The following is a 21,444-nucleotide window of genomic DNA, read 5'->3' on the forward strand; positions in this document are numbered from 1 at the left end:
AAACCCAGTTATAGGAAAATCCCTGGGCAAACCCACCCCTAGAGTTTCAGAACCGGTAAGTCTGGAATCTGCATTTTAGGCAAGGATTCAGGGGCTCCTTGGGTAACACTTTAGAGTCATTGTCCTGGGCCAAGACATTTGTTTATTGAGGGCACTAACTTTCACCCGGCTCCCCTAGTGTCCTGGGGAGCAAGAGATCAAGAATCACCTGTAAGTTACCCAAGCACCCAGCTTGAGCATGATTTGACATTCTGGAAGGTCACCCATCCCTCCCTGTAGCCCCATAATGCCCATCTGTTCTTCTTGGAAGACCCCCTCACTTTGTGTTCCACTGAGTGGAATGGCTGTCACTGACTCCAAGGACTGGCTGCTCGGCACTCTTGGGGGCCACGCTTACCACACTTAATATGCACTGTCCTTCTCCTGACTGCAGCCACCTTGAGAGCACAGATCTTACAGAGTCTACTTCATTCATTCATTCATTCATTCATTCAACAAAAATTTACTGAGATCTTCTGTGTGACAGGTGACATCCTAGATTCTGGGGTGCAGAAAAGCCTGGCCGTTTCTCACCCTTCCCTAGTCCAGGCCACCACTGGACTGTTGGTGTCACAGTTCATCCTCCTGCACCTTCAGCTGCCCCTCTCCAATCCCTCCTTAAGCAACAGAATTTTAAACATGAGTATGATCACGTGACTCCCCTACCTTAAGCCTTCCAGAGGCTTCTAATTGTTCTTAGGATGAAACTGAAATTCTTACATTTAGGACCGAGGCTGCCTCCTAAACCACTCACCTCTGACCCTTGTCTTCCAGCCCTGCCCCTCTCCCTCCCTGTCTGCCCTGCAGTCACCCTAGCCTTCTCGGAGCTCCTCAGCAGCCCCTGGCCTGGGACGTTTTGTGCCTCATCGACGGCATTGAGATGGAGTGTGAGGTGCAAGACGGATGGGAGAGGTCTGCTTCTATAAGAGGGATGGGAGGCAGCAGGAATCGGGCAGGGAAAAATACCCCGCGAAACAGGCCTGCCAAGGCCTCGGCTAACCTCCCGGGGAAGCCGTGGAGCAAATACCGCTCCAGCACTTGCTGAGTCTTGCTTGATTGTTGAACCTAGGCTTCTCCTGTTAGGGTGTGATGGCAACCTTGGGCCAGGCAGTGCAGTGTGAGCCAGGCGGACCCTGACAGCACTGGCAGGTGGAGGCTGGCTACGGACCGCACCCCTTGGTTGAAGGCAAGTCCTCCCCGGACTTTTATTTCTCAGGCAAGTCTTGCCTTGATGAGTGAGGGCACATCCCGGTGTCTACCGCACCCATCAGTACTGCTGCCCCTTATCATCCTGCCAGGCTTTTCTGGGCAGTTTGTAGGCTACTTTCTCTGGGAAACCTTCACTCAGCCTTCTGGGCTATAAGTACTCATAAAACTCTGTCCTTTCTCTCCCCAGCAGTTATCACAGTTTGTAATCACATGCTTGTGTGTGTGCTTATCTAATGGATGTCTGTCATTCCTAAGAAATCGTACGTCCGCGTAGGCAAGGACCATCTGTGTGACTCACTACAGTCCCAGAGCACGGGTCAGCACCTGGGAGGTGCTCAGTAAAAACTTGTTAAGGAATGACTACCATGGCTTGCAAACAAATGACTCTCCAACCGGGTGTTTTGTCAAGGACTTACTGTGTATTGGGAGCTCTCGTCCAGCTCACAGGGGGGACTTTCATGACTGTTTCAATGAGGTTTTATTTTTAACATTGCGGAGTCCGCTCCTGCCCCACCCCAATCTGGTGAAGAGGGAAAATTAAGGCAAAGTTCACTCTATTACCACCATCATCATCACATCTACCACCCTAAAGCCTTTCTAGGGCTCAGTGCATTGCAATGGCAGTGCAAATTGCCAAACCCAGAGAGCTACACAAGCCTGGTCCCTGCATGTACGGACTAAAGCACTGGGTTCGGGGGCGTCTGGTTGGCTCAGTTGTGAGGCGTCTGCCTTTGGCTCAGGGCGTGATCCCGGCGTTCTGGGAGTGAGCCCCACATTAGGCTCCTCTGCTGGGAGCCTGCTCCCTCTCCCACTCCCCCTGCTTGTGTTCCCTCTCTCGCTGGCTGTTTCTCTCTCCGTCAAATAAATAAATAAAATCTTTAAAAAATAATAATAAAGCACTGGGTTCAAAATCACAGTTCGTGCTCTGCACTTGACTATGCCACCTGAATAAGTCACTTCATCTCTCTGAGCTTCATTTGCAAGATGGGGATAATGCCTGCCTATTTCACTTCATTGATGTCTATCAGGTTCAAATGCAGTGGTAAGTATGAAAGTGCTTTGTAAATTGTCAAGTGTGGTTCACAGGCAAGAAAGGGAGCTTTCTTCTCGTGCAGGCATGACAGGTTGGCAAAGAACATAATTGGGACATTAACTTGTTTTCTACAATGATGACGTGTGAGCCCATGTAGATGGCCTGTGTGCTAGGCATTGTTTTTCCCAGTTTTGCAAATGGATTTGTGCTCACCTCCCTATGCCCACCCACCCTCCCAGCTCCCCTGCCCCTTCTGATCTGGGGTGGAGACAACAGAAGTGCACCGACCCTCAGGTGAAGAGTGAGGGACTGTGTTTACATCATATGCAGGTCACGGTTAAATGTGTTTTAGAGGTGGACGGGTGTGTGGGTGTGTTTCTCCACAACTGGGAAGAGCGGGTGAGAACATGAGTTTGAAGGCAGTGGAATCCTTAGAGAAGCCAAGCTCCTGGGGGTGGGGGATCTTTTACCTGGAGGCTGAATACCTGGCCACTGAGACAAAGGCTAGGAAGGAGACAGTGTAGAAATAGGTGGTGGGGGTGGAACCATTGATGAGAAGTCCAAATAACTGTCCGTGGTGGGCAAGCCAGTTTGCTAACACAGGAATATTCAGGCAGATTTTCATTTCTGCTCTTTCCATTCCCTTTTCCCCTTTATTGGTAATTTATTTAATCCAAGTATATGGCATCCTCTTGACAAGGATGAGTAAGATCAACCTACAGCTTTTTCAGAGTTACCTCACTGAGTGTGTTACCCCATTTTACAGATGGGAAAACTAGGCTTGCAAATGTTAAGTAACATGCTCGAAGTCAGCCAAGAGGTGAGTAATTATATGTACCTACATTCAAACCCAGATTTTCTAGTACCTTTTCCCCTTACACTGCTGTGTTTTTTAAGCATCCCCTGCCCCCTACTTTCACAACTCTAATATTGAGTGTGTGTGTTTCTTGGGGTGAGGGAGCTTTGGGCTGCTTTTCTGGCGGAAAACACCTAGACACAGAATTTCCAAGGGGGAAAGGGACCTTAGGGGTCATTTAATCCAATTTACTTTGCAGATAGAGAAGGTGAGGCTCAGAGAGGGAAAGTGACTTCTCCCACATGCTCTCTGGATTTTGGTGTCTTCCATTCCGACTCTTGACCTGCACTCCCTCTGGGGGAGCCAATGTGCCTTAGTTGGTAATACCTTTGCCAAAAATAATAGCTACCCTATGCTGAGCGTTCATTCTTCAACAAATATTTACTAGTGCTTACCTATCTGCCGTGAACCCTTAGAGGTGCTATGAATAGGATATGAAAACCTGCCCTTCTGGAGCTTACGTGGTGAATGGGGGAGGTAGACCATAAGCCTGTAGGAGGTATCTAAACAAAATAATTTCAGATGCTTGCAAGGAAATAAAGAGGCAATGAAGGTAGGGAAGTGCTACAGACGGAGTCAGGAAAAGCCTGACTACCTGGTACCTACCCGGTGCTGGTCCTTTAATTCTCACAACAACCCTTAGAGGCTAGGGTCAGACCTCCGCTTTGCTGACAAGGAACCCGACGTTCAGAAGGGTAAGAGTGGCAATCAAGTCCCAAACTCCTAAGCTCCACTTCCTACCAGTCCCCGTTGAGTGGCCACTGCCACCTTCAGGCCCTGGATGATGAAACCCGGGGCGAGGACTGCACCATCTCTCAGCCTGTCTCCTCGCAGGTGCTGGGTAGTGGGGGGGAGGGCTGTGGGAGGGAGGCATGCGCCTGCAAGAAGACACTGCAAAAAGCTCTAAATTCGTAGAAGGCTGAAAGAACAGCTCCTGGCCCTGCCCCAGCCCAACTCCCCAGCCCCTCAGCCGGGACAAAGAGCCCTCCCAGCCCCCGGCTGAGTCTGAAGACCGTTCCCGCCTCTGGCCCGGCCCCCTATCGGACCAGCGCGGAGCAATATGGGATTTGTAGTTCATCCAGCTCTCTACCTCGGCTCTGCAAGCAGACTGGGAAACTACAAGGCCCAGGAGCCAGTGGGCAGGCCCGGGACGGACCCGCCGGCTGTGGGTGTGCGAGCGCAGGGGGCCGGGCGGTGCGGGCGCTGGGCGCTGAAATGCGGTTGCGGTTGCCGAAGCTCCGGGCAGGTTTCAGGCGCGCGCGCTAGCTGGGCACAGCGAGGGGTGGCCAGGCGGCGGCAACAGGCACGTTGCATGCGTGCATCGGGAGCAGCTTTTGCAAAACTGCTTTGGCTCTGCAGTAGCGCGGTCGAGGGTCCGGGTCGCCGGGGGGATGGGCACCCGGCCCCAGAGCCAGGCTGGCACCGCTCGCTGAAAGGGCCCTTGGCCGGCCTTGGGGGTGGGGGCACTGGTGCCGCCCTCGGTTGTGCGCGACGTGTTTGTTCTTTTTCTTTTAGTGTCAAGGTTTCCCTGGGTGGGCGCGCGATGCAGCGGGCAGCGGCACTGGTCCGGCGGGGCTGCTGCCCACGGACTCCGGGCCCGTGGGGCCGTAGTCAGAGCAGCGCTGCCGCCGAGGCCTCGGCAGTGCTCAAGGTGCGGCCCGAGCGGAGCCGGCGCGAGCGCATCCTTACGCTTGAGTCCATGAACCCGCAAGTGAAGGCTGTGGAGTATGCGGTGCGGGGACCCATCGTGCTCAAGGCTGGCGAGATCGAGCTCGAGCTGCAGCGGGTGAGCGCGGGCTCCGGGAGGGCCCAGGGAGGCTAGGGTCCCCGAACCGGGCGGGGAGAGCAGTAGCTGTCCGCGGCTGGGGTCCACCCGCTGGGGCTTCCTCCCATCCCGGTGGCCAGCTGCTTCATTCAGCCAAGGTTGGCTAAAAGGAGAATGCCCTCCTCCCATCCCTTCACCCGCCGGTGCCTGGCACCTGGCACAAAGTAAGGCCCTCAGATACGGTTCACTTGTTGAATTGAATTCATCAGTTATAATTGAGCGACCTGTGGTGCCAGGCACTGCACGTTATGTGGCTGTCCTGTCCGCGGTGGACCAAGATCCGTGGGGGGAGGGCAACAACAAGCAGTAAAGAAATAGGAGAATTTCAGATAGTGAATAAGTGCTTTGGAGAAAGTAAAATGGAGGAACGGTGTAAGGGGTGCTGGATGGGAGTGTTGGGAAGGATACCATGTTAGGGAGGAGGAGAGGGAGGACGGCTCCAAGACTTGGGTTTGTTTCTAAAGCTTTTTTCTTTCTGAGACCTTTTGGGTCATTCTGCCAGTAGTGATTCCATGACAAAAGTGGAGGTGTGGAGGAGGGTCCCGAACAATTCCTGCCTTTAGGCCCCTCCCTGAAACCTTGATTGGCCACCACATTTTGTTCTCAGAGGATACACTCATCCCCAGTGGGTAGTCAAGAGTCTTGAGCGTCTGGGGCCTTGGTAGGATGGCCCTGGGACTTCGTCTTGGTGGCTGGCTGGCTGGGATCTTGGCTTTAGTTTGTAGTTGCATGTAAAAGTGACGACATCTCCAGGAGTGATTTCTCCCTTCCTACGGGTAGGGTGACCCTGTGTGTGTAAGAGATGCCTCTGTGGGACACCAGTTCTAACCTGAGTGGAATTTAGGAGGCTGGGTCAATAGTAACAGTGTAAAAAAAAGTAAACACTCCTAAGATTTGTAAGATCTGATGAAACAGCTGCTTGCTTAAGATAGTTCTAACCCAGAATGCGGGGGAGGGTTCCTTGATCCAGCTCTCAGAGGCTCTAGAGCCCGGTGACTCTGGGGCGAGTTGAGCACTTAGTGTCCCTTGAATGCATGGGAGGAAGCAATGGTGGGATGCCCAGTTCTCCTGACTGAAAGTAGTGAGCTGAACAAGTCAGAGTCCAGCATCTCCCTCAGACTCCTTGTAGGGCTAAGTTTAAGGTTTGGCCCACAGAAGGCTCGCTCGGTTTCTGTGCTTCCCTGACCTGACATGGGCCAGGGACAAAAAACATGAGTTCCGACTGGAGTTGCCTGTCCTTGAGACAACAGTCTCCCTGTTAAAACAAAGCTGAGATTAAATTGTTCCCTGCTTATCACTTTACAGCTCATTCCTCTGGTTTCAGAGCTGGTAAGGGCCCCAGGGATTCTCTCTATCTACCTTTTGCTAAATAGCAGCTTGGATGTGGGCTCTATGAAGTATGAGAATGATGAGGACAGAAAGGTGTCCCGTCTTTGTCTTCAGGAGGCTGACTGCCCAGCTTTTCTCTGGACCTGGACTCCCCCTCCCCCCCCAGCCCAATTCTTTAAGGACTGGTGGGATGTTTTAGCAGGCAGAGAAAAATGTGAGAGCATTCCAGGTGGGAGCAGGGCTGTGAGCAAAGATGGAAGGTGGGAAGTTCTGGGCTTTTGGGGAAGGGGTTGGTGCTGTTTGAAGAGCCCTAGGGCAGGGGGATATGGGAGGTGAATTTGAGACAGAATAGGCGGACTGGAGTCTTGGGTGCCGGGATCAGGACTTTCTGGTGCAAAGTGGGGGTTTTGGTATGAAGTGGGGAACCATGCAGCGTTTCCAGCAAGGTATGGTTCCATGATTGAGGTGGACAAATTTCTTGGTCATTTAAGCTGGAAGCACCCTGTGATTTCTGGGACAGACGCCCCACATTCCCATGGCCTGCTCCTGAGTAAGTTGAGTTTTCTGTCCACCTGCATCGTCTGGTGCTTTCATTCAAGCTCATCCCTTCACATTTTATTCTCGCTTTGTTCCAGTCTAGGTGCTGGAGACACAGCTCGGCCAAGCCAGCAGAGCCTCACTTAAACCTTTCATTTCGGGAGACAGCCTCTCTCTACTTTGCTAGCTTACATAGTGCCCCTTCTGAGAGAGCCGTATTTTCCCAGTCATTTTTTTCTTTTTTTGGCTTGAATCTGCACAGCTTCATTTTTTTTCTACCTCTGTTTTGGACTGCAATGTTCGAAACTGGACTGATGTTATAAAGGGTTTGATTGGGTAGAGAGGGGATGGGTAAGGATTTGTAGGGTGACTTGGGGTGAATCTCATATCCTTTCTGGGCTTTGGTTTCCCTAGTCTGTAAAATGAGACAGGTGGGTTGGTGGGCCCGGTGATCCCCGCCCCCCTGTCCTGACTTTTGTACCGTCTGTCCGTCTGAAGGTGTCCTGGCCTTTGTGCTGCCTTTTGGAATTATTTCACCAGGTGCTCTGCAAACAGTACCCACTGTTTGGCTGGACACGTAGTTCTGGTGTTTGACTTTGAGGCGGCTTGCCGGGAGAGTCCCACCCTTCTTCTTTCTGTGATGGGAGTGGAGAATGCTCAGGATAGCCTGAGGAGGGAGGGGAAGTTGGCTAAGTGGGTGTGAAAGGGGCCATTCTCCTCCAGGCTGGTCTGTGTGCGCTCAGGGAGGCCCTGTTTCTCCCCGACAGCAGCTCCAAGCTCCAAGGGGGAGAAACTGTTAGCTTTTCAGATCCTGGTGTTACTGGGAGCAGCACTTAAAAATAAGCTGCCATTAGTAGGAGTTTTGAAAAGATCTGTCAGTTCTTCCTCAACCTACTTCTTTTTTCCTTTATTGCAGGAGGGGAGGAAGTTGGCACAAGTAGAAACAGAGGAATGGCTTTACTTCTATTTGTAAAGTACACACGTTTGGGGCAAAAGATTCATAAATAGAGGGGAAAACTGGTGATGACTGTTAACACCAGTGTGTACTGCTCCTGCGCTGGTGAGAACGGAAGGTGCTACATAGCACATGAGAGCTAAGATCGGAACCCCTGGTTGTTCCAAGCACAGGTGGTGAGATCTCACTGGTCATTTTCTTTAGAATTTGGATGCTACTTTAAAATAAATTTGTAGTGCGGGCTTCGAGTAGAGCAAACCCACCCCCCCCACCCTGCCCAGGTCACCACAGACGTGCATCCTGGGCTTTGCTTTACGTGCTGTGGACCTCAGAGAAGTCTTTCAGAGAACCTTGGCCTCAGTTTATGCCTCTGCAAAATGGGGCCACTTTATTTCTTCTAAAGACTAGTTTGAGATGTTAGTAATGATGCTTTGACAACAGCAAGAAGCCACTTAGAACTCTTAAGAGACCTTTTCCCAAACTAAGGAGAAGCCCCAAGGGATGCCCTTTCCTTGCCTTCATGCTGAGCCTGTCCGGATCTGGGCATGCGTTCTGCAGGGTTCGCTCTGTCTTGCCGGGGCCTTAGTCTTGCCGTTGTGAATGATTCTCTTCGGAGCTTATCAGCTTTCCTTTCTGCTTCCGCCCTGTGAGTCTCAGTTTCTACGGGTGACCCTCTCACAGATACCCAGAGTTCAAGGTATTTCCCATCCTCTGTGGACCTTGGTGGGACCTTGGGCACCCAGACCCAAGACAAGAGAGGCTTGGTGTTCCCAGGCTTCTTGTCAGCAGGCCCTGAATTGGTTGAGCAGTGCAGGGGGCGGGTATGGGAAAGGAACATCCAGGGCTGTGTTCCAGAGAATAACTGTCCTACCAAGCCTTTCCCCCCACATGTCACATGAAATGACAGGAGCCATCCCTCGCTCAGGAAAACTGCCTTGTGCCTGTTAGAATCATCTTTTGTCCCCTCAGCGCTCATAGGGATGTTGGGCCTGTGAACTGGGAAGGACACTGATAACCTTTGTCCTTGTCCTTGCTAACACCCTGTGATATATGCCATGCCTTGAGCCTCGGGGCCCCTTCCCTGATCCCTGCTTAAGCCAAGTGGTGGGGAAGGAGTTCCTCTGGGTAAGACCTTATCTCGCTACTCCGGAGGGAGGCCGCTCTGGGCGGGATGTCTGTTGGTGGATTAGATACTGTTGAGAGGAAACAGGATGCTACCTGGGGACGGGATAGGCTCCTGGGGGCTGGGCTGAGGCAAGGTCACCATTGGGTGACCTACCAGGCCTGGATGACTCACTGTGGACAGGAATCTGTCCCTGGAGCCTTGGTATTTCCCATCCTATGTGGACCTTGAGTGCCTAGATACAGGAACCTGCCCAGAACAGTCTCCTCTATATGGGGACCTTTGGCTGGGCAGGCTGATCTGCTACCCATTCAAGGGAGCCAGTCCCCCTCCTCCCCCAAGCTCATCCATCACAGCAAAATGTCTGGGGTCTGTGGTCACCCAGACCCAAGACAAGAGATGCTTGGTGTCCCCAGGCTTCTTGTCAGCAGGCCCTGAATTGGTTGAGCAGTGCAGGGGGCGGGTATGGGAAAGGAATATCCAGGGCTCTGTTCCAGGCATAGTCTCTCCCTGCATTGGGCTGGCTGAGGGCCCACAGCTGTGTGTTGGTTCCTGGCCCTCAACTGTGACAGATTTTATCCCTAGCAGAGAATGGACTGTGCCCATACTGTGGAAATTACCTGTGTTCAGCTGGCTAGGCCTAGGGGGCTGTGGCAGTTCACGGGCTGACAGAGGGACCTGTGCCAGGAGCCCAAGCCAGCAAGGGGTGGGTCGGTCTGGCCCCTTTGCACACTGTGGCCTGGCCCCTCCTCCACCCCCAGCCTCCTGCCGCCTGCCTGTGGGGTGAGCCGTGAGCCCACGTGCTTCACAGTCTGTCTCCAGGGTCATGCTCTCACCCGTGTCCTAGCCCTGGAGCAGAGGGTGGTGCCACCCACGTGCCTTGTCCCTCAGGACACTTAAGCTGCTTCTCCCATGTACCCTGGGACCTCTTTTCATATTGACTAGCCCTGAAGAGCTCTGCAGAAGGGACACAAGGGAATTAAAAGGCCTCTTCCTCACAGAAGCTCGTGAAGACTTAGCAAGCCCTGTTGATGAAGGGCCAGGGGCATTTCGGAGACACCCTCCTTAACCTGTTCTGTGCCCACCCCACGCCTTCTCGCTCCAGAGCAGCCAGATCCACGAGGGTCGTAGGGGTGGCAGAGGAGGGTCAGCAAAACTTGTTTGCCAGCTACTTTCGTCCTTTAAGTTCACTGTTTTTTACTTAAGGGTGTATAGTACTGATTTTGAAAAGGGAAAGTTCTCTAAAGGTGCTTTTATTCACACATTGTGGGAAATGGAGAAAAGACAAGGGTCAAAACCATAGAAAACAGAGAGGGAGGCAAACCCTAAGAGACACTTAACTCTAGGAAACCAGCTGAGGGTTGCTGGAGGGGAAGGGGTGGGGGGATGGTGTAACTGGGGGATGGGCATTAAGGAGGGCGCTTGCTAGAATGAGCACTGGGTGTTACATGCAACTGATGAATCACTAAATTCTACCCTTGAAACTAATAAGACACTATATGTTAACTAAATTGAATTTAAATAAACAATTTTAAAAAACCACATAGAATTGTATTTTTAAAATTTGAATTTAGCATGCCCTGGAGGAAAGGGCAGCTGGAGATAGGAAGGCGGCCAGGCCTTCCACCCGGGGGCCACCCCTCGGTCCCGCCACCTCCTTGCCCCAGAGCCTTCTTCCTCTACCACGACCCTTTCGACCTCGTCCTTGGCCCGGGTTTGTAAGCTGATGATGTTTGTACTCTGCCAGGTGCTTTCGTACTGTTTGTACTGTTTGTCTCGGGTAATCCTTGGGCCATCCGGGGAGGCCCTTGAACAAGGTGCTGATTCTTACTCTTCTAGTGGCAAATTCTGGACTTAGCAGGGAGCTCTGTGGAATCCCCACAAACCTCCATCCAAAGTGCATTTTCTCCTTCACAGCAGCTGGGGGAGTCCTTTAGTCACCACCCCCCCATCCCCACCCCCGTGATGGTGAGGTTGGCAGGTCTCCGAGTCCCTCCTCTCTGGGACCTCCTTCCTGTGCTGAACACATTGCTCAGGCAGCAGCCCCGACTTTCTTCTACAACCACTCTTTCCATCTCTGGTGATTTTTTTTGAAGTGAAAATCAGCCCACATTCTTTATTCTGCAAAGCCAGGTTGCAAGGGAACAAGCCTAGAGTTCCTGCTGTTCGTTGTTCGGGGGAGCTTTGGGAGGGGAGGGTGGTCGTGGTGCCCCTGCCATTTATTTCGGCTGTTGAGGTGGCGCCGTGCTTGGGGGCGAATTGTGGGGGCCCCTCCCGGACGTGTGGGGGCCTCTACTGCTGACCCCTGCCTCCCACCACTTTAGCCCCAAGGCCCCCTTTTTAGGCATCCTTCCCAGGCCCCATTTGGCTGGTGGGCCCTGGACGTGCAGCTGCCCCAGGGTGCCATGGTAGCCCAGGAGAGCTCTTGGAGCCTTCTCCGAAAGCGGGGGACGGTGAGCATCGTGGTTCAGAAGAGTGATCTTGGAGTCTCGCTTCAAACCCCAGTACTTGTATTTCTCAATTATGGGATCTCAGGCAAGTTTCCTAGCCTTTTGAAGCCTCATTTTCCTCATTTGTAAAATGAGATTAATGCTAGTTCTTTTTCATGGGGTGGTGGTCAAGGTTAAATGGGGCGAGCCATGTCAAGGTCTTGGCACTATGCCTGACACCTGGTAAGGCTCAAAATAGGAGTGTTTATTAATATCCTGTGGGGACGTTGCTTGGCCTCTGGAATTCGGGATCTGAGAGTCTCCAAGTAACCACCTGTTGCCTTCTCTCTGCTCAGGGTATCAAAAAACCATTCACTGAGGTCATCCGTGCCAACATCGGGGACGCCCAGGCCATGGGCCAGCAGCCAATAACTTTTCTCCGACAGGTAAGCTGGCCCTCAGGAGCAGAGGCTGCTGGGAGAGCAGGGAACTGGAGGCTGGTAGGGCCCGCCAGCTCCTCTCATCCCTGCTTCCTCCCCTGTCCAGCCCGCTGGGGACACAGCAGGCACCAGAGTGCCACAGGGGAGTGCCACAGGGAAGTGCCACTGAATGAGCAGCCCCTTCCAGTGCCTGATGTGCCCTGGGTCTCTCTCTCAGCCTCCTCCCCTTCCAGAGTTGTCTAGAATGCCTAGACTCATTTGGGTTATTCTGTGTACGAGGCTCCCAGGGACGCCCTTCCATAGTCCGTCGTCTCGGATCCTGAGTTCGAAGCTTGGTTGATAAGCGCATCAGAGAGGCAGCTTGGAGAGGTAGCGGCTCAGTGGGCTGGGAGGTGGTATGTGGGGGTCTGGATACTTTCATCCCAAGTGAGACACCCCGAATTCGAGTGTCGACTCTGCCACTTACCTGCTGGGTGGCTTTGAGCAAGTGCGGATCACCGGAGCACTGCCTCGGAGGACAGCTAGGGGCCTCAGTGTGACATTGAATACCAAGTGCTCACCCCTGGCCCAGCAGGAGAGAGTGTCGGTTGCTGACCATTGTCAGCTGCTGTTCTCCTGGTTGCCTTGCTGCTGTGACCCATCTTGGTCCTGAGGTCTCCAGGAGGCGGGCTTTTTTTTTTTTTTTTTAAGATTTTATTTATTTATTTGACAGAGACGGTGAGAGAGGGAACACAAACAAGGGGCCAGTGGGAAAGGGAGAAGCAGGCTTCCCACCAAGCAGGGAGCCCAATGTGGGGCTCGATCCTAGGACCCTGGGATCATGCCCTGAGCTGAAGGCAGACAGTTAACGGCTGAGCCACCCAGGCACCCCTCCAGGGGGCGGGTTTTAATGTTTCAGTTTGAGCACCAGCCATAAAGATGCAGCATGAGCTGAAATTGTGGGGTTGGTGGGCTTGAGGGAAAGAAGCAGGGTGGGAGAATGCCATAGGGCCTCCTGAACAGAAGCTAGAGACCAGCTGTGGTGAAAGCTGTTTCCCAGAGAAGAATTGGAGCAAAATATGGTCCTTACGTGGTTCAGGTTCGCAGGCTTGGGCAAACGGGGAAGCTGAGCACTGAAGCCCCTGGTCCTTTTCCAGGCCTGTGTCTCCTGCTGCAGGGGCTGGCACTGGGGTGGGGAGGGGGGCTACCCTGCCCTACTCTCTGGGTGGAGGGGTATGGGGACCTTACTTAGCTCAGGGAGTTCACACAGGGTCTGGGAAAAAGAACTGAGGCTGGCACTGACCTGAGGAACGTCCACTGGGCCTCCTCTCCCGTGGCCGTGGCTGCTGACCTCAGGAGCGTACCAGCTGCCCTTGAACCTAAGAGGCCCCCAAGCTGGGCCCAGGATGGGGCAATGGATCAGACCAAACAGAGCAGCTGTGCCGGGGAAGCGGAGGCAGGAGGAGGCTGGAGGGCCCTGACTGCCCTAGAGTCTCGCAGCTTTGGAGGAGAGAGGCGAAAGATGTTCCCCACACATGCCTGGGGCTCTGGGCGTGAAGAGGTTCCTGCTGCCTCAGCCTTTTCTGGCTGGCTGACATGCTCCCAAAATCACTTCTGCCTCTGGCTATGGCAAACCCAGCCTCTCCTCGCTGGTGCTGGCGTCCTGCAGCCTTCACGCATCTCTCATGTTCACAAGTGGGAGGAGGGCAGAGGGCAGGCCGGGGCACTGCCCATTGTACCAGTGAAGAAAAGCGAGGCTCCAAGAAGCCAGCTCCCTCCCGAAGTCACCCAGCTGGTGTCAGAGCCGGGAGCCCTCAACGTCCCTGCAGTGCTCTTGGCACGGCCCTAAGCTGCCAGCTTAGACTTGCCAGGTGTGCTGGGGTTTATCGGCACTTCTGCACACATTTCCTTGCTTAATCCTCTTAATTTGTGAGGTTAGGGTGATTTTCTCTGTTACAGAGATGGGAAAGCTGACTGGGCTTTCAGTTCTGGCCAGGAAAGGGGATGATGGTGAGAATGGGGGCGGGGGTTGAGGGTGTGGGGGAGTGAGGAAGGGCTCTGTGCTCCTTTCAGTTGGGGTTTACCTGCCTGCTCAGCCCTGGCCCCTGCTCAGGAGCCCCTTGGATCTTGTGGCCCTGGGTGTGTGACCTGCTGTCCTCTTTGGAAGGGTTGGGGCCAGGGACTGAGGGGCAGGCTCATTCTGTCCCCGGCTCCTCTTCTGGCAGTCCCCCTTGGGGTCCCAAGCCCAGGTCATGATGCACCCCACCTTTTAGCATCTCTCCTGCTGGAAAGAGCCCAGCATGCTCTTCCCATCCACCCCCAAGCTCCCCCAGGCGGGAGCCCTTGCGGAGAGGCATACATACCGCAGTGTGTCCCAGAGTTGTCTGCACAGTGTCAATGCTCAGGGTCCTCTGTGCCCCTCCTGGGGCTCTGGGCTGGGGGGGGTGCTGGGAGCCCAGCCCACGCCTCTGTTCCCTCAGGTGATGGCACTCTGCACCTACCCAAACCTGTTGGACAGCCCCAGCTTCCCAGAAGACGCTAAGAAGCGAGCCCGGCGGATCCTACAGGCTTGTGGCGGGAACAGCCTGGGTGAGGCCCCCCCGACTAGCCAGGTCCCAGGGGGCCTGAGATGACCATGTGTTCTGTGCGTGGGCTTGGGCCCTGGCCCCGAACGGAGGGTTACTCATGTGAGTGAGTGTGTGAATGTGTATGGGATGATGACATGCAGAGTAAATGAAAAATGGTCTTCCTCCTCATGTCTGCTCTGTTAACCTCCTGTTAGCGGAGCGGGGAGGTCCGGGCCATCTTTGGAGGAGCGGGGCACCTCAGTTGCAGGAGCCTGTATTTGCCTGGCGTTTGGCTTTACACCTGGGAACCAGCTTGAATACCTGACCCTTCTGTCAGAGCAGAGGGTTGGTTGAATGGTTTTAAAGATTTATTTATTTTAGAGAAGAGAGAGAGAGCAGGGGGCAGGGGAGAGGAGAGAATCCTCAAACCGACTCCCTGCTAAGTATGGAGCCTGATGTGGGGCTCTATCCCAAGACCCTGAGATCATGACCTGAGCTGAAATCAGGAGTCACCCAGGTGCCCCTCAGAGCAGGGGGGTTAAACCAGTGATGGGCCTCAGCGAGAGGCGGGGTGAAGTGCGGTGTGCGGCTTTGTCCAGCCTTCTTGTCTGTCACCCCACGGCAGGAGGTGATGGTCAGTTATTGGGGAGGGGAGTGGTGTGAGATGCCTGTGAGCCCCGTTGGGTGTCTTCCTTCCTTCTGACTGTTCTGTCCACCCTCCCGTTCCCTGTGTTTCCCACCACACCGGCCTTTGTTCCTCTTTGCTGGAAGCTCACGCCTGGCCATCTGCCTCCTTATGGAGGGAGCATGCCACAGAGGGAGGCCCTGGAATTTGACCCTGTGGATATGAAAATGATATTCTCTCTTCCTTTGCTGCGGAGATGGATTTCCAGTCCCTGGGCCCCTGGTTCTTTGTTCTCATCTCCTGTTCTTTGTTCTGTTTACTTTGCCCCATGCCTACACGGGGTCCAGCTTTCCTCGCCCCAGGAAAAGTAGTTGTACTTAGAGCCTTTTTAGGACATGTGCCTGAATGTTCTGGAACATGGGAGAGGGATTCTTCTGGCTTGCCCAGCAGGGGATCAGCTACCTTTGGCCTCTCTGCCCTCCCCCTGCCCCTCCCCTCCCTTTTTCTGCTCCTTCCTTTTAATGAGAGCCCTATGCTTAGTTGCTTGCTGTGGTTACCCCACCAGCCCTCTGTCTGAGTCTGGTTACTGTCCTTCAGGGTGTCCTTCTCAGCTCTCCCTTGCTTTGCTGCCTGCCACCCCGGGGGGTCTGGGCCAGCACCTTGTGTGGCAAGGCTGAAACCACAAGCTAGCAGAGAACCCCCCCAACAGCCCAAAGGTGCAGCCTGCAGGCCCCTCTGCTCCTGCTCCCTCTGCCCAGCCCACAGGACAAAGGCGCTTCTCAAAGACCCGGTGGCCACGGGCCTGAGATTCCTGGAAGCTGCAGGGAGAGGCAGGGGAGGGAGTGTTTGCCTTCTGCTTGCCTGATGTGAATGTCTGGGGAAGGGGGAGGCGTTCTTCGTGCCCTGTAGGAAGCTTTCGAGTTCTTGCAACTCTGTCAGCTAGGGCTCTGGGAAGGAGTTGGGGAGGCCATGGTCATGTGAGTCCCCTCTTGGGGTGTTGTAGCAAGAGGAAAGGTGGCCTGTGGGGCTTGGGGACCTGCACTGAGTTCTGTCTGTGGACCCTATGAGGATAGATGAGGGGGGTACTCCCTGAGCCTCTCTCCTCCTCGAACTAGGAAGTACTCTACTCACCTCCTGGGCTTCTGAAGGAGGTTGACGTGTCAGGTGTGAGGAAGCCCTGTCCCTGGGGGTCACTGTCAGTCCCTGCCTATTACAGGGGGTAGGGCAGTGTCATCCTGGGGGTGGTGCTCTGTCAACTAAGCCTGCTGGCCCATGGAAGTAAGGGAAATGGAAAACGTCAGTATGCCCAGGGTGACCCTGACCCGGGTCGGGATTATTAAATACGTACACAAGGTCTTAGAGCTCATCTGGATGTGTTATTATCGTGCCCTTTAAAATTACTTTTTTTAAAAAAAGATTTACTTATTTATTTGAGAAAGTGCATGCACGAGTAGGGGGGGGCAGAGGGAGAGAGAATCTCACGCAGACTCCCTGCTGGACGCAGGCCTCAGTCTCACGACCCTGACATCATGACCTGAGCCAAAATCAAGAGTCAGGTGCTCAACCAGCTGAGCCACCCAGGCACCTCCAAAGTTACTTCCTACTAGAGTTTCCTATTTTGTTTGATGAGTAATTCAGTTCCCAGGTTGTATCTTGGATCTTAATAGGACTATAAGGTGGAATCTGGACATCCAGGGCAGCACGGGTCCTTATCTGGACATCCAGGGCAGCACGGGTCCTTATCTAGCCCTCCGGGAGCACGGCTCTAGGCCCTGAGGGACGCTGGGCGGATGGAACCTTGTGCTCACAAGATTCACGGTCAGATTTGGGGAAAACTAACATTAAAAAGAATTCACACACAAAAAAATCTCTAGTTTTCATGAGTTCTTGGAGAAAAGCAGAGAGCTATGGGGCTATAACCAGGGATTCTCATGTAGAGGGAGGGTTTAAGGAGCAAATCCGATTCAAATTCATGTGGATGGTGAGTGATAGAGAACTTGCAAATGCATGCCAGACAGAAGAAATGGCATGTGCAAAGGCCCGGAGGTTTGAGAACTGCATGTGATCAGGTGAAGGGGTCTGGATGGGGCTGGGAAGTTTGGCAGTGGCGATGATGCCAGTTTGTAGGCCATGGGAGGCAGGTTGCCGTCAGTCTGAGGGCAGTGGGCCCTAAGCAGGGATGTAGTGGGGTGGAGGCAGGCAGGGGGTAGGTGCTCTAACGGAGATGCAACAGAAGAAATAGGTAATGGTCCCTGCCCTCAGGGAACTTACAGTCAACATGGGGAGGCAGGGTTTCATGTGTATGCAATAAATAACGAGAATTTTTAGGTCAGGAGAGGGGCTAGGGGTGGGGCCGTATCTTTATGACAGGCCTCCTAGAGAGAGATAAGATTTGAGCTTCGAAGGACCAGTGCGTTTTGGAGCATAACAGAAAAGCTGAAGGAAAGGGTGGAAGGTCAGTGGCCTGCAGGGGCGGGGAGCTTGCCAATGGGTGAAGGCCTGGGAACTCAAGGACGTGGATGAGCTCAAGGCAGGAAAAAGGGGAGGCTTGGCTGGCGTGGGAATGGACATGGAGTGGAGGGGCGGGCCTTGGGGGAAGGCAGGGGGAAAGTTTGCTGAGGATGGGAACTCAGAAATCATCAAGTCAGTCTCTCCCAGAGGAAGGATTCTCTAATACCAGCTTTTGTACCTCCCCACTGTTTGAATTTACAAACTATTTCAAATGCGTTAGAATACCCCAATAATGTAACAGAAGACCTTGAACCCAGCACCTATATTTGATACATGTTAATGTCTGCCACTGGAACCTTAGAGAATTGGCCTGGCCTCCCCTCCCTTCCCTCTCCATCTTTCAGCTGGTCAGAGGGGAAGGGCGAGCCCAGTGATGAACAGACCTGAGGCAGAGCCTGGCTGGCCCTCTTCAGGAGAGCCTCCAGGGCTCAGGGCCCAGACGGATACTCACTGAAGCCCAGAAAAACCCCATCCTGCCTCCTGGGGCTGGGTTTGCAGTCTTAGAAGGAATAGGCTAGGTCTCTTAGCATGTCGTATAAAATTCAAATGGTGTAAAAGAATATAGAGTGAAGGTCTGCCTCCCACCTCTGAGCCCCCAGCCTCCCCTTCACTTCTCCAGAGAGTTCAGCTCACCAGTTTGGGACTCCGACCAGATTTTGTGCATGTGCAAGTATCTGTTCTCAAATTCTTTCTAAAAACAGTGGCCTGGCATTAAAAAAAAAAAAAAAGCACAACTCTTTATTGAGCTATTAACAAACCGGTAATAGAATGAACAACGGTTAACGTACAGCTCGAGTAGTTTTTGTACAGGTACACACCTGTGTAACCCTCACCCAGATAAAGACATGGAACATTTCCAGTGCTGCAGAAGGCTCTTCCCATTCTTCCAGGTTCTGTGGAACCGTGTGCAGGCAGTGGTGATAAAGCCATAGCACGCCCAGCAGTAGTGATGTGTATGTTTAGAATATGTATGACTCCCAGGAGGGTGGATGAAACAGGTATGGGTACATTCGACTGATTGGAAGCCAGGGAATAATGCTTGACGTCTAATAGCGTCTCTGTGAATACTGAGTGGATGAACGGGTGGGTGGATGGGCAGATGGATGAATGGGTCGATAGCAGGTGAGTGGATGGATGGATGAGCGGATGGGTGGGTGAAGCCTGAAACAGCTTGCCACGATTCCACTGCCTAGAGTAGTGGCAGTTGGGTCCTAAGACCTCCCCAACTCCCCACCCCCACCGCAGGTAATTACATGGATGTCACCAACTCCATAGAGCCCATCCTCTGGCCTCCAGTCACTGTCTTGCTTGCTGTCTTACAGGGTCTTACAGCGCCAGCCAGGGCGTCAATTGCATCCGTGAGGACGTGGCTGCCTACATCACCAGGAGGGACGGCGGTGTGCCTGCAGACCCGGACAACATTTACTTGACCACGGGAGCCAGCGATGGCATTTCTGTACGTGAGAGGGTGGCTTGTTACCCAGTGTTTACCCACATGAAGAACAGCCTTTCATGTTAGGGCCAAGGACGTGAGCCTGCCTGTAGGGAGACAGGCCTGGGAGGAGGGGTTGGCTAGTCTCTGGTCCCTGCTGTTTCCTGCAGCCTTGGTTTCCCTCCAGGGTGCACACCCGCGAGTCCAGCTGGAGAGGAACCATGGGCACTCGAGGGTGCCTGTCTTTCTGGTGGCGTTGGCCTTTCTCTCACTTAGTTCATACTGGTACTGGTGTTCCTCCCCTGCCGGGTGCTGGGGAGACCGTGGGAACCCAACGAGCTTGGCCCCTGCCTACACGTAACCTGGTGCTGGATCGGACCAGCATTAATATCACATAAGTAAATGTCATACCACAAGCTTTCCGTTTCCCTTCTGGGTGAAGAGGACAAAGTGCCGCAGGAGGAGCAGCAGGGGGCGGGGCTGGTTGTGGGGAGCAGAAGGGCTTCTTCTCCAAGGATGGCTGAGCAGAGATCTGGGGGATACGTAGGTATGAACGGGGAGGCAGGGGACAGAGTGTGTTCTGAACAGAAGGTCAACATGTGCAGCGGCTGTGAGCTGGAAAGAGGCTGTGTGTTTGCAAAAGGAGAGTCGGAGTGAACGAGCACAGGTAGCAAGGGCCAGAGTTTCCAGAAGTGGGCTAGGAAGACAACAGGGGCCTGAGTCCTTCAGGGCCTTAGTGGCCATGCTGAGGAATTAGGTCATGGTCCTAAGAACAATGTCCGTTGAACGATTTGGGGGGGAGCGGTGACAGACCGATGGGAGATAATTAGATTTATGTCAAGTTTTAACTTCAGCGGGGAAGGGGCATAATGGATGTGAGGGAACATTTAGGCCATGAGGAAGAGGTGGCTTGGGCTGGGGTCCGCTGTGGATGCGGTGCAGAGGGGCTGGTATCAAAGTGTGCTTAGCAGAGGAGCTCTTCAGACCCCTCCTGGGTCTGAGGGACCTGCGGGCTTCCATTCCCACAGAGCATGCGCGCTCCTTCCCATGCCTCATCCGTGCTGGGGTCTTCAATGCATTTATTCATTTTCCCTCCTCAGGGAGTGCGTGCTGACCCTTTCTTGAATGGGGTTATCTCCCTCTTTGACCTCCAAGGCCCTTGTTCCTAATGTTTGTTGAGTGCTTTAATCGTTTCCCAAAGCCTTTCAGATGCGTTTAGCTCTTCCTGGAGCCACAAGGAAACAGGCCCAGGAACCTTAAATGCTCTGCCTGGCCTCTTGGGACATTTGGGATTCTAGTGATGGGGCTCAGATCTCCAGCCAGCGCATCTTCCGCTGTGTTCTGCTGTCAAGGCCTCTTCCTTCCTAGAGAAGCCCACGGACAGGCAGAGGTCCTAGAGCAGAGGGCGAGGTGTCCTCAAGATTCAGTGAAGGGAATCAAGTTGTTGAGCTTCTTAATCCAGTGGCATTCTTGCCACCAGGAACTGAGCCTGTGTGTGAGGTGGGAACTGTTCCAGAACAGGGTTTGCAATCAATTATTGCCACCTCCACCCGTATCCCTATGGGGTTCGCGTGGCCCGGTTTCTCAGGAGTCCTGCTAAACCTTGAGTCACGCAGCCGTGCAAACAACCAGGTTGAAGCGCCACCTGGTGGTAGTAGCTGGGTATTTCATCCCGAATCAACAATCCCTCTCTTGTTCAAGGGTCTGCCCAGCCGTGGGTACTGGTAGTTACTAACAAGACAGATTCCTGTCCCTCATCCCCATCAGAACATACGGAATGAGCTTAAGGGCCAAGACAGGGCCAGTTTGTGGACTGCTGCTTTAAAAGGCCTCTTTAAAAGTATAAGCATTGCATCTTTTTAACTACTGTGCTCAGAGCTTTAAAGCATTTCCTTGTGCTTACTCCTCACAGCAGACCTCGTTTTAAAGATGGGGACAGTGAGACTCAGGGAAGTCAAGCAGCTCACAGGGGTGCACCGAAGGCAGGCAGCGGGGTGGCTGGCAAAGGCTGGGGTGGGGGGCCTCCTGGGGAATCTGCCCGGCAGCCCCCAAAGGGTGGAGATGGGCAGTGTCCCTGGAAGACGTGATGTCTCTGTTGCAGACAATCCTGAAAATCCTGGTTTCTGGAGGCGGCAAGTCACGGACCGGCGTGATGATCCCCATCCCACAGTACCCCCTCTACTCGGCCGTCATCTCCGAGCTCGATGCCATCCAGGTGAATTATTACCTGGACGAGGACAACTGCTGGGCCCTAAATGTGAACGAGCTCCGGCGGGCCGTCCGGGAGGCCAAAGACCACTGTGACCCCAAGGTGCTGTGTATCATCAATCCCGGGAACCCCACAGGTCTGTGCTACACTTCTTCGCCAGGTTCTTGGGCGGTGGGGGCAAGGCAGCGGGCGTCCTCCATGTCTCGACACTAAAGAGTTAAATGACCGTGACATTCCCTTCTCTCCCAGTTTCCCAATCCAGTGCCAGATTTGCTAACATAAAGCCATAAAATCTGCCACAAACCAGCTTAGGAGCTGAGCAAATGCAGGCATTTTTTTGGACAGG

At 53.6% G+C, this 21,444-nt stretch overlaps 1 protein-coding gene across 2 annotated transcripts in view; it reads left to right on the top strand.

The window, feature by feature from the left end:
* The first annotated feature begins 4,294 nt into the window (after positions 1 to 4,294).
* Positions 4,295 to 21,444, top strand: part of GPT2 (glutamic--pyruvic transaminase 2) — a 30,741-nt gene continuing 13,591 nt past the window's right edge. The window contains exons 1-6 of one of the 2 annotated variants that reach the window (XM_011237133.3): positions 4,295 to 4,440; positions 4,653 to 4,923; positions 11,692 to 11,781; positions 14,235 to 14,343; positions 18,780 to 18,913; positions 20,991 to 21,234. In XM_011237133.3, coding sequence (XP_011235435.2) covers positions 4,681 to 4,923; positions 11,692 to 11,781; positions 14,235 to 14,343; positions 18,780 to 18,913; positions 20,991 to 21,234 — 820 coding nt within the window. In that variant the 5' untranslated portion in view covers positions 4,295 to 4,440; positions 4,653 to 4,680. The remainder of the gene's footprint in view (positions 4,441 to 4,652; positions 4,924 to 11,691; positions 11,782 to 14,234; positions 14,344 to 18,779; positions 18,914 to 20,990; positions 21,235 to 21,444) is intronic. The other variant, XM_034638110.1, reaches the window with a different exon arrangement.

Source organism: Ailuropoda melanoleuca, chromosome 12 (genome assembly GCF_002007445.2).
Source record: "Ailuropoda melanoleuca isolate Jingjing chromosome 12, ASM200744v2, whole genome shotgun sequence".
Lineage (NCBI taxonomy): Eukaryota > Metazoa > Chordata > Mammalia > Carnivora > Ursidae > Ailuropoda > Ailuropoda melanoleuca.